The sequence below is a fragment of the Triturus cristatus genome, chromosome 7 (assembly GCF_964204655.1).
Source record: "Triturus cristatus chromosome 7, aTriCri1.1, whole genome shotgun sequence".
NCBI classification, from domain to species: domain Eukaryota; kingdom Metazoa; phylum Chordata; class Amphibia; order Caudata; family Salamandridae; genus Triturus; species Triturus cristatus.
Window position 1 is genome coordinate 570,191,878 of NC_140590.1, and position 14,455 is coordinate 570,206,332.

At 49.9% G+C, this 14,455-nt stretch overlaps 1 protein-coding gene across 1 annotated transcript in view; it reads right to left on the reverse strand.

Annotated features, from left to right (window-relative positions):
- LRRC59 (leucine rich repeat containing 59) overlaps positions 1–14,455 on the reverse strand; it is a 97,163-nt gene that overhangs the window by 54,172 nt on the left and 28,536 nt on the right. Inside the window, exon 3 of the mRNA XM_085617102.1 lies at positions 10,374–10,433. Coding sequence (XP_085473228.1) covers positions 10,374–10,433 — 60 coding nt within the window. The remainder of the gene's footprint in view (positions 1–10,373; positions 10,434–14,455) is intronic.

Genomic DNA, 14,455 nt, shown 5'->3' on the forward strand with positions numbered 1-14,455 from the left:
TGACATTGAAAAGTTCCTTGGAGTTAGTGGAGTTGGCCAGGATTTTGTTGTGCATAAGGTTCCTCTTGGTTGCTCTGATCTGGTTGTGGTAGTCTGTCATGGCATCCTTGTAGGTGGTGTAGTTTTAGGTTGTTTTGGTGTTTCTCCAGTTCTTCTACAGGCGTCTGCAGGTGCGTCTGGCTTCTTGGGAGAGCGGTGGTGAACCAGGCTGCTTTCCTGGGGCATTGTCTGTCGGGTTGCGTAGCGGGGCAAGCTCGTCTGGGCAGTTGGGAGATCCAGGTGTGGAGTTCTCTGGCTGCGTCAATTGCGTCGGGTGCCCAGGTGTGGTTATCTCGGGTGAGGGCGGAGTTAAGTTGCTCGTCTGTAACCTTGCTCCTGTTCCTTCGTGGTGGGCGTGGGGCTGGTTTGGGTGCCTTGGGTTTGTTGATGGCAAAGTGTACGCAGTGGTGGTCGGTCCATGGCGGCTGCGTGGTGTGGCTGAATTGGATGCGGTTTCCTGCTGCGAAGATGGGGTCAAGGGTGTGTCTTGCTCTGTGGGTCAGTGTGTTGACGAGTTGTTTTAGTCCGATGCTGGCGAGGTTGTCACAAAGGATAGTGGAGTTGGGGGTCGCTGGGGTTGTCGAGGTGGAAGTTAAGGTCTCCAATGAGTATGTAGTTTGTTGAAGCGATGGCGTGGGGTGCGATGAAGTCGGTGATGGTGGTGGCGAAGGGTGTTCTGGGGCGTCTGTAGACAAGGGTTCCTCGGAGTGTGGCTTTGGGGGTGGTGTGGGTCTGGAAGTGCAGGTGTTCGGTGGAGGGGAAGGTTTCGCTGGAGGTGGTGAGGCGGAGGGTGCTCTTGTGGGCGATGGCGAGGCCACCTCCTGGGTGGTTGGGGCGGTCTTTCCTTTGGATCTTGTATCCGTCTGGGATGGCGGTGCGGATGTTGGGGCGGATGATGGTTTGGTCCAGGTCTCTGTGAAGAAGGCGATGTCTGGAGAGAGAGTCGAGTAGGTTCCAGATTTCCATGGCGTGTTTGTGTACTGAGCGTACGTTGAGGAGGATGCATTTTAGGGTGGTGCTGGCGTCTGCTGTGTTGGAGGCCGGGGTGACGGTGAGGGTCTGGCGGCAGTGGAGGAAGGAGAACTGGCTGTGGATCGTGTTCGGCGAGGCCTGTTGGCATTCTCTAAGTCTTACAGGTTTGAGTGCGTGGAGGGTGGCGGTGTCGTAGCGATGGGTAGTGGGAGGTTCAGGGTTCCTGGCGCTGCCCACGGTTGGGTCACGGACGGGCTTGCCTTTGGCGCGACGGCGCAGCAGCCGCCATTAAGAAAGGGAGGTGGGAGGGAGGAGAGGCTGGGTGGCGGGTATATTCGGGGGGGGGGAGGGGGGAAGGGGCAGCAGTGGTGAAAGGAACAGGCAGGCACGAGAAAATAAAAACAGTGGTGGAATTAGAGCAAGACACAGATGGGCACAATAACAGTGGCACAACAGGGAGACAATTAAGAAAATAAACGTCTGAGAAAGGTTGCAGTGGTTTGCAGGCAGTCTGGTCCCAGTTGGAGCGGGCAGCAGGGGCAGGACCGGACAGCAGCCTCGAACCTCTCAAGGAGGAGGTCGGGGTCTGGAGGCAACAGACGGCACAGCGGAGCTGCGGGGAGAGAGTGGATCTAGACTGAGGGTCAGAGGTCGTACTTGTGCTCCCCTGCAGCAGCCGCCATTAAGTAGGGGAGGGAGGAGAGGCTGGAGCGGGGGAATTCCAGTGGGGGGGTGGGATTCTGTGGGGGGAGAGGGGCCGCAGCGGCAAAAGGAATAGGCAGGCATGAGAAAATAAAAACAGTGGTGGAATTAAAGCAAGACACAGATGGGCACAATAACAGTGGCACAACATGGAAAAAATTAAGAACAAAAAAAAGCTGAGAAAGGTTACGGTGGTTGCAGGCATTCTGTCCCATGAGGAGGGCGGGGTCTGGAGGCAAGACACAGCAGAGCCGAGCTGCGGGGAAAGAGTGGACCTAGACCGAGGCTCAACTCTCATATTCAGCAAACACACGTTGGCGATAGTTAGCTGGAATCTGGCGGGCCTCTCCCTCATAAAATCAAGTGAACCGACATCGCTTGAATTTGTTAGTCAATTTCATATTATTTGTTTTCAAGACTTCTAACCCTTTATCATCCTTCTGTTTAGATTGGTTCAAGGCTTTGTGTGTTCCTGCAACCCCTTCATTGACGGGTCTTAGTAGGGGGGGGGGGGGGGGGGGGAGAAGATGACTACTTTTATCACCCTATCGCTTAAAATGCTGTGTACAACTTTCGAAACAGAGTCCCCCTTATCCAGGCGATGTTAGTCAAGTTGTCACATATGGGAAATGTGCTGCTGATTCATTTTTATAATTCTAATGGGTTAGTATGAAATCTGCGGGTTTCAAGGGCCTTTATGGATTCATTCATGGACTCAGGGGAGGCGAGTTTTCCTCAAGAAGAGGAAGCTACTTCCGTGAATCCCGGTATTGTTCTCTCCCTCCTGTACCGAGACTCTGCTACTTCCTGTGACACTCTGCATTAAGACTATGGCAGTAGAGCTGCACCCTCCTGCAGCGTGTACCTCTGAGGTATTCTTTATTTTCGCTGTCCTTAGTTCTATGGAAATGGCCTTTATGTTCCCAGGCGCTGCTACAGCTAAGACTGGAGGCCGGGTAATTTACTCATATTAAAAAAAAAAAAAATGCTTAATTGCAATTGTATAGCGCAAAGATTGTCTGAAGTGGTTTAAAACGAGTTTGAATAAATGCAGTAGTATGTGCGCTATCTGTTCACTCTTGAATGACACTCGCTCAGTTCTCCCCAGCAGGCCCTTCACTCTGCCGTGTCTCACAAGAGTCCTCCCTCCCAGGCTCCCTCGCGGTCACCACAGCACCCCTTCTAGCACAGTCTCTACGGGTACAGCCAGAGTGACCGAACTCCTGACTCCGTGGCAGTGCACGCCGGAAACTGTGCGCTCAAGAACATGCAACATTTACTTAATTCCAAAACACTAAAGTCTCCATTCTACCTGCCCACTAGTTCTAATACCCATGGAGTTTGAGCATGGCTGAGAAGCTCTCCCCCCAACTGTGCACTAATGCATATTTACCCACACTGCATCACTAGCTTATGTGAAAATAATTAGGTCTTCACCCGTTTAATTAGCACTTGGAAACTCTGCTCTGCGTGGAATCATCTTCCTACAGAGGGTTACAACTATCGCAGTCAAAAGAATGCCTTGCAGCACAATCAAACGAGGCTTAATTAAGTGTTCTACAGCTGCAAATTGCAATCACCATTATATATTCATTATCTCTCGGTAGCTCACTAACATCAGCTCCCTACTTTAATTTACGGTCGCATTCTCTACCTTTCGTCGTTCTTTGCTGCCACCTACAGGACACAACACAGCACTCCAGTGGCTCAAACGACTGTAGTTTCACCAGCACTCTCTGTCTAGTACTATGTAATTATTGTGTTTATATAGCGCTTAGTGTTCCGGACGTGGCGTGGAAGCGCTTTTCGGCGAGTAGCACGCTACTCCGGGACCGAAAAGGATTAGTGGTGGATTAGTATACTATAGGGAAATTTGACTATAGTTTTGGAAATGCAGCGAAAAGGGGAGACGGGCTTGGCATATGTGCAGTTATAATAGCCAGGTTTTAAATGTGACATTAAAACGTCCCACAGACTGGCAGAGTCTGACATCCCCGGCCCCAGCGGCGAGGACAGAAGAGCAGGGCTATGTATCTCTTAGTGCTCAACCAATACACTCTACGAGTCCAAGCCGGACGCCAGGGCGGGAAAGCGTTCTGCAGCCACATTAGAAACACACTTAGTGGCCAGGCAGCAGAATTTGGATGCAATTACCTCAAGACCCAGTGAGCAGCATACTATTTTTTTGCAAACTCACACACACCTCCCAGCAGTATTCTGTGCCAAGTACACACAACACAGGGGGTTTGGTGTGAATCTTGCATTTAAGACTTTGTATTAAATCTCTAAGTTTTAGGATTGCAGCTGGTATAGGCATATATATTGTTAATCTGGTGGACACTACTTATTTTCCACTCTTAACGTCGCTCTTCTCACAAGCGCTAGGTTTTGCTGGGTCACGGCCTGTGTAGTGCCTGGTCTGCGGCGGTACCCAAGCTCTGGAATTCCCTGTCTTCGTTTCCTAGATCATGTGATAGATTCGAACCTCCTCAGAAAGCACTGCAAACCGGGCGGCTGTTGTCAGACGAATGGCCTTGTGCATGTTATTGCTAATCCTTAGAATTAAAGCAAAAGGACAGGCACCTTCTAGATCATCACGCGCGTTACAAACACCTCCCAGCTAATCACACGCTATACAAATTGCATCACATTACTTGCGATGCCTGCACCATTTCTACCGTTTTACCTCTGGTGGCAGGTTACAGCACTTCCTCCACAGGGCTGACATGCAGGCAATCTTTGAGAGCCCTTTTCTGGCTGTAGTCTGGTTTCCTGTGTGAAGCAAGTTGGATGTTGTATAGAGCAGGACCACGCCAGGCACTTCCTGGGTTTTCCGAGGACCAGGCACTCGGCCGTGATATTCACGTACATTAGACTATCATTGCACTAAAAATAAACACTGGCCTTGAATCTAGCTCCACAAACAATGCAGCAAGGCAGATGCTAAAGAGAACTGGAGAAACGGGTGACCCAGCGGTACCGCCACAGTCTAGAGTTCAACTTTCTGATACAAACACATTTTTACAACTTGGCGCGGGTTTCTTAAAACCAATGTGTCATGCCAAAGTTGGGACTACCAACAGGTCCGTTGGGGCCTGTGTCCCCCCCACCGAGGGGATTATTCCAAACAAGAGCAGTTTTGGTCAGCAGGAAAATCGGATTGATTTGTGATAAGGGCGAGTAACGGTTACAACATTCTAGTATTTGATGGACAGTTTGAGTATTTCAGCCAGGACTGAAAGGCATTTGATGGGTTTGTAATGACTGGGTTCTAAGGGCTGAGGCACATTTTAAAAAGAGCATCCACTCCATCGCTGAGAGGGAATGGCAGGATACCTTGCAAGGAGGAGGTTTGAAGGAATTCTGCTACCAACGAGGGGGACAGGAGTGCACCCTCTTTATCCAACAAAGCATCGACGAGGGTCAAGGGGGCTTAAGTTGAGCACGAAGAGAGGAGGGGGCTGGCAGGGAGGGCACACAGGCCCTGAAACAAGGCCAGCACAAAAAGGACAAACAATACACCTGTCCAGGATTCCTCTTTTGCAGTCATGACCACCTTTATTTTATCAATAGTTTTCTAAATAACGAAATAATTTAGTATACCATAAAAATGTAGAATGAAAGTATTTGTATGGAAAAATAATTAAGGCTTCTATAGGACTTTGAGCATTCGAGTAGCGGATTCACCTCATACTTTGCCCGTTATCTGAGATGGCCAATCAACAAGTCAATTTTAGGTCAGACCAATCCCGTCCCAGACCCATCCCAAGACCTCTGCAACATGCTTGGAACCTATTTCCACCTCAAGATCAAAAAGCATTGGCATAGCCAAGGGGTCTTGCTTTTGGGACCTTATAAGTAAGCATCTAAAAGTATTGGGAATGTTTAGGCTGATGTGTCAAGAAATCTGTGACTCACATCTAATAGCGTGTGTCAAGCGAATTGTGTCCATGGGTCACGCTGAATAGGGCAAGTGATGATTAATCCTTCATGTCTAGGGTACAGTCGTCAGTGTGTCCAGTTGTGGAGATGCCAAAGTAGGCGCCACAGATGGTGGGTATGACCGCAAATAAGTGCACACAGTAGGACAACCGCGGTGTGAAGCGTTCAAGAGAAAATATATAGAAATTGGAGTGTCTGTGCACAAACCAGGGCATACTGGGCCTTGCGCCATGGGATGAAACTATGGTCATTTGAGGCAGGAACTATGTACATTGATGTGAGGGATAAGGGAGCACGTTAACCATCTGGGGCCATAACAGTAGTATTCAAGAGCTGTATGGGGGGGGGGGGGAAAACCCAATACATTGTGAAGTAGGTGGTATCTCAGAGCTGGATGCTACATACCGTGTCTATAATATCAAATGTTTGCGTGGAACTCCAAAGTATGCAGGTCTCCTAGTGGGAACAGACCATGTCCACGATCGGGCGAAATCACGTGTGTGATGGCGCATCCATGGCCTCCTTGATAAGGGCCAAAATATGTGTGTCTGGCATGGGGGGAAAAGACAATGAGCAAAATCCTACCAAGATTCATGGGACAGAGTCTGGTAAAAGCTGGTGCGAAGGTTAGGAACAAAGTGGACAATAGCGATCTGTATTCAAAGATGCTTCAAAAGGTGTTGGTGGGCGCAGAGGTCAAGAAGAACCCAGTGTTGCCCCGACAGAAATAAGGAAATAAGGATGGCGAGTACAAGGGTCGTGGATAGCCCAAAGAATGGTCCTCGGTGTGTCAGGCACATATCAAGGGTGAAAGCAAGGAGTCAATTGAAACAAACACGGGCCCACATGTGATTATCAGAGACTATGGGGGGTGGGTTGCCGTGTGGGAGTGTAATCAGAAAAAGGCGTCAAATTACAACCCGCTGTATCCACGTTGGATCTGAGACATGCGGGTATTGAAGAAATACGAGACCCAGTTAAGGCCCAGTGCGCCTAAAGCAAGTAGTGGTCTGGGGTACAAGTGCACAGAAATTGCATGGGACAACAGGGGGCTAGTTTGAGACTAACGGCGATGTGGGCCATCATGCTGGGGTGTATACCCGCTGTGTCAATAATGAGTCTTACACTTGCAAGCGCAAAGGGAATGGGAGACCCGGCCACGGCCTCAGTATGCCTATAGGGTGCTGTGGTCTAGAAGTACAGTGAAAAACCACTGCACGGGGACATAAGAGGCTAGTAAAGGCCCTACAGGGTGTGGGCTGCCGTGTAGGGGTATAAACTCAGACAGGGGACAGCAGGGAGGTAAACTAAGGAAGATGGCATGCAGGACGCAGACTGCAAAAAATGTCCGACGTTGAAGTCTCGGGTGATAGAGAGGAAAGCCCAGATTCAGTCCCCCAAGGCGGAAACTACCAGATAAGGTGTAGTGACCAATTGGAGATTGGGGAAGGGCAGAAAGGTAAAAAGGTGGAAGGGGCCAACGGTAGGAGGCCTGAAAACAATAAGGACAGACAGGCGTCAGTAGCGGAAATGCGTGAAGGTAGGTATGCACAAGAACGCAGGCAGAGGAAAGCGACTACCAGGAAAGAGTATCGCATATAGGTGGGGAAGCATCCCGCTTACCTGGAGCCGTGAGCGACCTTAGCTCCTTCCTGGAACCCCATTAGGGTAGAGTGGAGTCCATTGTCAGTGAGGTGGGCCGGTATATATAGCGCATACAATCGCGCGCTCACTGGAAAAAGTGAAAGAAGAGAGACTCTGGGGGCGTGTCATACCCGGGATGTTATCGCTGTCTGCTAGTAACCCTGCATGTAAGGAACATCAGGAATGTGGCAGAAAAACTGATCCAGCGCGGCGTCCGTTGTTGTCATAGAAACCGGGCCAGAGAAAAAGTAAGTGAAGAGAGACTGCCGGGAATGGCAATAAGTCTAATACCGCGCCTTCGTCCGCTGAAAATTTAAAGTGACAACTAAAGTAGAAATGAACATGATAAGATAAAAAACAAATGTAAGAAAGGAAAAAGAAAAAATAGAAAAGACATGTCCCTCGTGGGGTGTTGGCTGACATGAAAAACCAAAATGCGGCAATGGCCTGTGTAGTCCGGGAATCCTCAATGGTGTGGGGTGCAAGCCCGGTGGGTTGCAGGGCATAATCGACGGTAGCAAATCAAATGTCATAAGTGCTGCAACCGGAAGCGGTGTGCCAATATAACCCCACGTGGGATCTAAAGTAATACACATATAGAACAAGCATTGGCCGCGCGGCCATGAAAGGGACGTGGCTGTGCGGCCGCAAAAGTGAAAGTGATTGCGATGCACTTAATGACCCGTGACGGAGGAAAGACAGATGGCGGCTGCGCGCATGCGCGCGCGCGCGCATAACCGCAGGCGTGAGGCCAGCGATAGCCTGTGGTAGCACTTTCAAAACCCACTTACTAAATGTCTCGCAGAACAGCGCATGCGCTGCCTCAGGCGAGACCTAAAAACCTCTACGACAACTTCATCAACCAACCACCAGGCGCCACAGATGTCTCCCCGCCCCCCAGAAACACCAGCCAGCCCACCATCTCCAACTGGACACCGATCACGGCCGAAGACACCGCCTCGACCATGAAAAGCATCCACTCGGGGGGGGGGGCCCCACCGGCCCCTGCCCCCCTCACATCGACCATCGCACCCGAGCTACAACGCACCATCAACACCACCTTTAAAACAGGCACCTTCCCAGATGACTGGAAGCGCGCAGAAGTCAGACCCCCGCTCAAGAAGCCCACAGCTGACCCCACCGTCCTCAAGAACTACCGGCCCATCTCGGTCCTCCCCTTCGCAGCCAAAGTTGCAGAGAAAACAGTCAACAGGAAACTGACACGATTCATTGAAGAGAATACCGTCCTCGACCCATCCTAATCCGGATTCCGAAGCAAGCACAGAGACCGCCCTACTCGCCGCCACAGACGACATCCGCACCTTCCTGGACCAAAGCCACTCTGCAGTCCTCATCCTACTCGACATATCAGCGGCCTACGACACAGTCTCCCACTGCACACTAGTTGCCAGACTACACGACGCAGGCATACAAGGAACAGCCCTGGACAGGATCCGATCATTCCTCACCGGAAGAAGCCAAAGGATCAGACTCCCACCCTTCCTCTCCAACCCCACGAAAATCACCTGCGGAGTCCCACAGGAGTCATCACTGAGCCCCACCCTCTTCAAAATCTACATGGCCCCCCTCGCAGCCATCTTCCGACAACACGGCCTCAACATCGTATCCTACGTCACCCAACTCATCCTCTCCCTCACCAAAGACCCCACCACTGCCAAACTTAACTTCCAGAAAGGAATGCAAGACGTCACAGTCTGGATGACCAACAGCTGCCTGAAGCTCAACACCGAGAAGACAGAAGTCCTCGTCCTTGGTACCACCCCTTCTGCATGGGACAGCACCCGGTGGCTGACCGCCCTCTGAAGTCCACCTAACCCCTCAGACCACGCCAAGAATCTCGGTATCGTATTCGACTCATCATTCACCATGAACTGACAGGTCAACGTCGTCACCTCCAGCTGCATCCACACCCTCCGCAAGACCTTCAAGTGGATCCCCCCTGAGTCAAGGAAGACAGACACCCACGCACTCATCACCAGCAGACTGGACTATGGAAACGCACTCTACGCCGGCATCAACAAGTCCCTACTCCTCAAACTCCAGACAATACAGAACAACGCCGCCAGACTTGTCCTCGGCATCCCTCGACACAAACACATCAGCCAACACCTACGAAGTCTCCACTGGCTCCCCGTGGAGAAAAGAATCACTTCCAAAATCCTCACTCACCCCTACAAATGCCTACACAACAACGGACCCAAATACCTCAACGACAGAATCAACTTCCACGTACCCAAAAGAAACCTCTGATCTTCCAACCTCGCACTGGCCGAAACCCCACGCATCCACAGAGCCAGAGCAGGCAGAAGATCCTTCTCTCACATTGCAGCCAAGACCTGGAATGAGTTACCGGCAGACATCAGACGTGCCCCCTCCCTGAACACTTTCAGGAGGACCCTCAAGACCTGGCTCTTCGGCTAAACAGATCTGCGGTTACACACACACCCCCACCTCAACCTCCCCCTCAGGGCCTTAAGACCCTCACAGGTGAGTAGCGTGCTTACAATTCCCTGATTGATTGATTGACCATATAGATGGAACAGTGCAGTCTGACAATACGATTATCAGACAAGTAACTACAATTGACGATAACATTGAATTTTTATATCCTTCTACCACCAACCTATTTCAAGTACGACTTGAATTTACGGAACAAGAAAAAACGCAGAAAGAACCTGAGTTTTAGCCTAAATCCAATGTAACTGAAGCTACACATATGATTGGTGTTAGAAGGCCTCAAGTCTGTCCTCCCTCCTCATATTCCATCGTCTTCTCTTGCCTGATACCAGCACACGATCCTGGATTACCCTACCTGTTCCAGCTTTCACATCTCCATACACTGTCTGGTACCCCTGCCACTCACCTCACTCTAGCTTTTCCTTCGGTCCCCCTCCTATCACCAAGGCACTCCCTTCAGAGCCCATCCCAAGCCCCTTATAATCTCCCATCTCCCCGTTTGTTCTTTAGGATCCCTAACCACTCACCACACCACTCCCTACAGTCTGCACTACAGCCAGCTTAATGGCATTCTACACCAGGGGCATCACTCTTACCGGAAGAGACGTCAGGTTGTTACAGGACAGGTCCAAGATGGTGGCCTTTGGGAGGGCTGCCTGCAAAATAAAGTCAAGAGTAAAAAGCTTGGTTCTGTGGGCTTTCAAAGCAAGGTTCAAAATGTAGGAAAAATAGAAGAATATATATTGAAGGTGCCAAGATGTCAGGATAAATACAGTGCGTATGCACACGCACAGGCACCCACGCTATTGTTGTCATTATTGGGAATTAGATTTAACACACATTCGTTTTCAGGAATTGCCCGCGGTCATCAACTCAGTCATTGAAAAAGTCACACCATCCCATATTCCCATTTCTTTGCAACTAGAATAAGCTGCAAGTTTGACATAAGCTCATCTGACTGTCATGAGAAGATGATATCACTGTATTTTAACCGGGAGAATTGTTAAAAAAAAATAACAGCGCCCACAAGCGTACATTTTAAATGCATTTGGGCCAGTAGAACATTCGGGAAAATCAGTGCGGGTTTTAAATGAGCGTGTCTGGATGGCAAAGGTGCCACGCTCTGGACCTTCAAGAAGTCGCCAGCAAGGCCAAGTGTACACAAGAGCCCTGCAGCGCTGGCCGGGGCCAGATGTGCGGCCACATGCAAGACTTGCTCATCAAGCGTAAAAAGCTCGGCTCGAGAGCAAGTGCCTAGATTTGACTCCGTTTATATGGCTTACATTCATCCAAGTGGAGTCAGGAACACATTCTCGGGTTTGTGAAAACCCAATTTAAGAGCAGGAGTGGCGTCACTGAATAGTCAAAGGTCATTAGCAGACTCCTCTGGCTGCGGTCTGTGCCCGTGGCCCGGGATAGTGCATGTGCTGTTCCATCCGTTGTGACCATCAGTACCCTAACAGCCTCAGCAGCTGGGAACGCTGCTCCTGAGGCACACGTGATGGCGTGACTGCATGTTTGAATGCCCTAGTAGACATTAACCAAAATCCACCAGTGGATGGGGAAAAATTAGAATTAGGCATTACACATTCTGGATGAGTCGTTAGAAAATGAATGCGATGAATGGTAGCTAGCCATTCTTTTGTGGCTAGACAGTGGAAGGTTTGGAATGGTGGCTAGGCAGGGGATGGTCCAGGGCGGCAGCTAAGCAGGGGATGGTCCAGGGTGGCAGCTAAGCAGGGGATGGTCCAGGGTGGCAGCTAAGCAGGGGATGGTCCAGGGTGGCAGCTAAGCAGGGGATGGTCCAGGGTGGCAGCTAAGCAGGGGATGGTCCAGGGTGGCAGCTAACCAGGGGATGACCTGGGGTGGCGGCTAGGCAGTGGATGACCTGGGGTGACGGCTAGGCAGTGGATGACCTGGGGTGGCGCCTAGGCAGTGGAAAGTCTGGGTTGGCAGCAGGGCAGTGGTTGAGCTGGAGTGGTGGCTAAGCAGGGGATGGTCCAGGGTGGTAGCTAGGCAGTAAATCTTCTGGGGTGGTGGTTAGGCAGTGAATGGTCTGGGGATGGCTAGGAGATGAATGGCCTGGGGACGGCTAGGAGATGAATGGCCTGGGGACGGCTAGGAGATGAATGGCCTGGGGAGGGCTAGCAGAGCTAGCAGTAAAAGGCCTCGGGGTAGCTAGATAGTGAATGAATGGTCTGGAGGCAGCGAGGTAGTGAATGGTCTGGGGTGATGGCTGGCCAATGAATGCTTTGGAATAGTGGCTAGTAGTAGTTGTTTGGAATGATGGCTAGCCACTGGATGGTTTAAAGGTGATGACTAGATCAATGAATGCTTTGCAATGCTGGGGGATGTTAGGGGTGAGACTGGAAAGGGAAGCTAGCCAGGGTGGTTTGTCTAGGGTGGTGGCTAAGCAGTAGATGGTATGAAGGAGTGGCCAAGTCACTGGATGATCTGGGGTAGTGGCTAGGTAGTGAGTGGTTTGAGCTGGTGAGTAGGCAGTGAATGGTTTAAGATGGTGAGTAGGTAAGAGGATATTTGTACGTGGTGGCTTGGTCAGTGAACAGTTTGGAATGATTAAAGTGAACAATGTGAGATGTATAGCGGCTGGCTCGTATGTATATGGAGTGATATGGTGGCTAGGAAGTAAATGTGCTGTTATTGGCTTTAGCAGTGGATATGGTAGTGGTGGTGGCTGGGCAACCAATGGCTCGGAATAGCGAGTAAGCACTGGATGGTCTTGGTGGTGGCTATGTAGTGAATAGTCCGAACATGATGGTCAAGTCAGTAAATGATCTGTGTTGGTAGCTAGGCAGTACATGTTTTACGGCAGTACCTAGAATTAAATTGTGCAATATGGGGGCAAGCCATTGCACAATGTGGGATGAGGACTCTGATACAAGTTGGTAGCTAGGCAGTTGACGTACTGTCGATGGAGAAACAGTTAATGTAGGTGACGACTAGACAGCGGATGCGACGGTAGTGGTTAGGCAGTAGTATTGGTAGGGGAGTCTAGAAGGTAAAGAATTTGAGGGGAGGCGGGCTATGAAATATGCTGGATCAGGAAGTGCAGGACTGGAAGTGGATGATTAGGGGAAGGTGGACAGACAGTAAGATGTTTAGGATGGTAGCCAGACAGTAGATCATATAGAGAGGAAGCTCACACAGTGGATATGTTAAGGGTAGTGCATACAGCGTTGAGATTGTGGCTTGGCAGGGACAGGCTTGGGATAGTTGCTAAGCTGTGGGCAATTGGCGGCAGTGCAGTAAATAGTTTGGAGTCGTGAGGAACAGAACAGGCAAGGAGGAGAATAGTTAGAAGTGGTGGTTAGGAGGAAGATGGGTTGGGATGGCTATTAGGTAATGGGTGGTTTTGAATTTTTAGGGGCAGACCAGGCTAGACAATGGATTATGTGGGATGGTTGCTGGACAGTGCATCGTTCAGAGAGTTGCTTGAGGAAGTGGTTAGGCAACGAATGGAGAGACAGATAAAGAATGGTTTGGGATTGTGGAAAGACCATGGATAATGAGTGGTAGGGCAGGTTGGAGAGGATGGTCAGTGGTTGTGGTCGTGGAGGTCAGTGGTGGTGGTCGTGGAGTAGCTGTTTTGGGTTATTGGGCTTTTGTAGTCATAATCATCTCTATATATTATCAAGATTTTTCAAAATAGTGAAATCATAAGGAAAAAAATAATGAAGGCATCTCTAAGACTGAGCGTCTGAGTACCGAAATCACCTCATACTTGCCTAAGATGTTATCTGAGATGACCAATCAACAACTTTAGGTCAGACCAGACAGGTGGAACAGTGCAGTGTGACCATATGATTTGCAAACCTCTATTTACAATGGACTATACAAATGGCTTTTTGTAGCCTTTCATCACCAACCTATTTCCAAAATAACTTGAATTTTAAAGAAAAAGAAAAAACGCACAAAGAACCTGGCTTTTAGCCCAAATTTAATGTAATTGAAGCAATATGTATGACTGGCATTATAACGCCACTAGTCTGCCGTAATCCTCATAGTCCCTTGTCTCGTCTTGCCTGATCCCATTATATGGATTGGGGTTGTAGCAGGGCAATGGGTGCTTGTGAACAGTGGAGAGGCAAGTGCAAGGTTTGGAGTGGTGGTTAACCGGAGGGTACATTGAAATGAGAGCTATGCAGTGGAAGGTTTGCAGTGAGGTCTATGCAGTGGGTAGTCTGGAGTAAGGGATTTGTAGTGGTGGTGGTGGTAGTGGGGGGGTAGGCAATGAAGGTTTGGGTTGAGGGCTAGGCAGTTGGTAGTCTGGATAGCGGCAAGGCTGTGTATGCTTGGCAAGGCAACTACTTAGTGCGTGGTTGTTGGGATCGGACCAACAGTTCATGTTTTGGCCTGGTGTTTGTGAAATGGATAGTTTGGAACGGTGGACAGGCAGTGGAAGCTTTGTGGGTGCTGGTTTCATGGTCACTTTCTATTGGATGTTTTGCAGTGGTCATTGAACAGCAGATTGTTTAGGGTGGTGGTTAGGCAGTGGATAGTTTTGGATGAGATCTAAGCAGTAAAAGGTTTGGAGTAAGGAGAGGGCACTTGGAGGTTTGGGATAGTGGAAAGGCTTGGTTTTGTTTGGTGAAGTGGCTAGCCAGTGGATGAGTCTTGACATCATGGACAGACAATGGATGGATTCTGTATGTAGTTA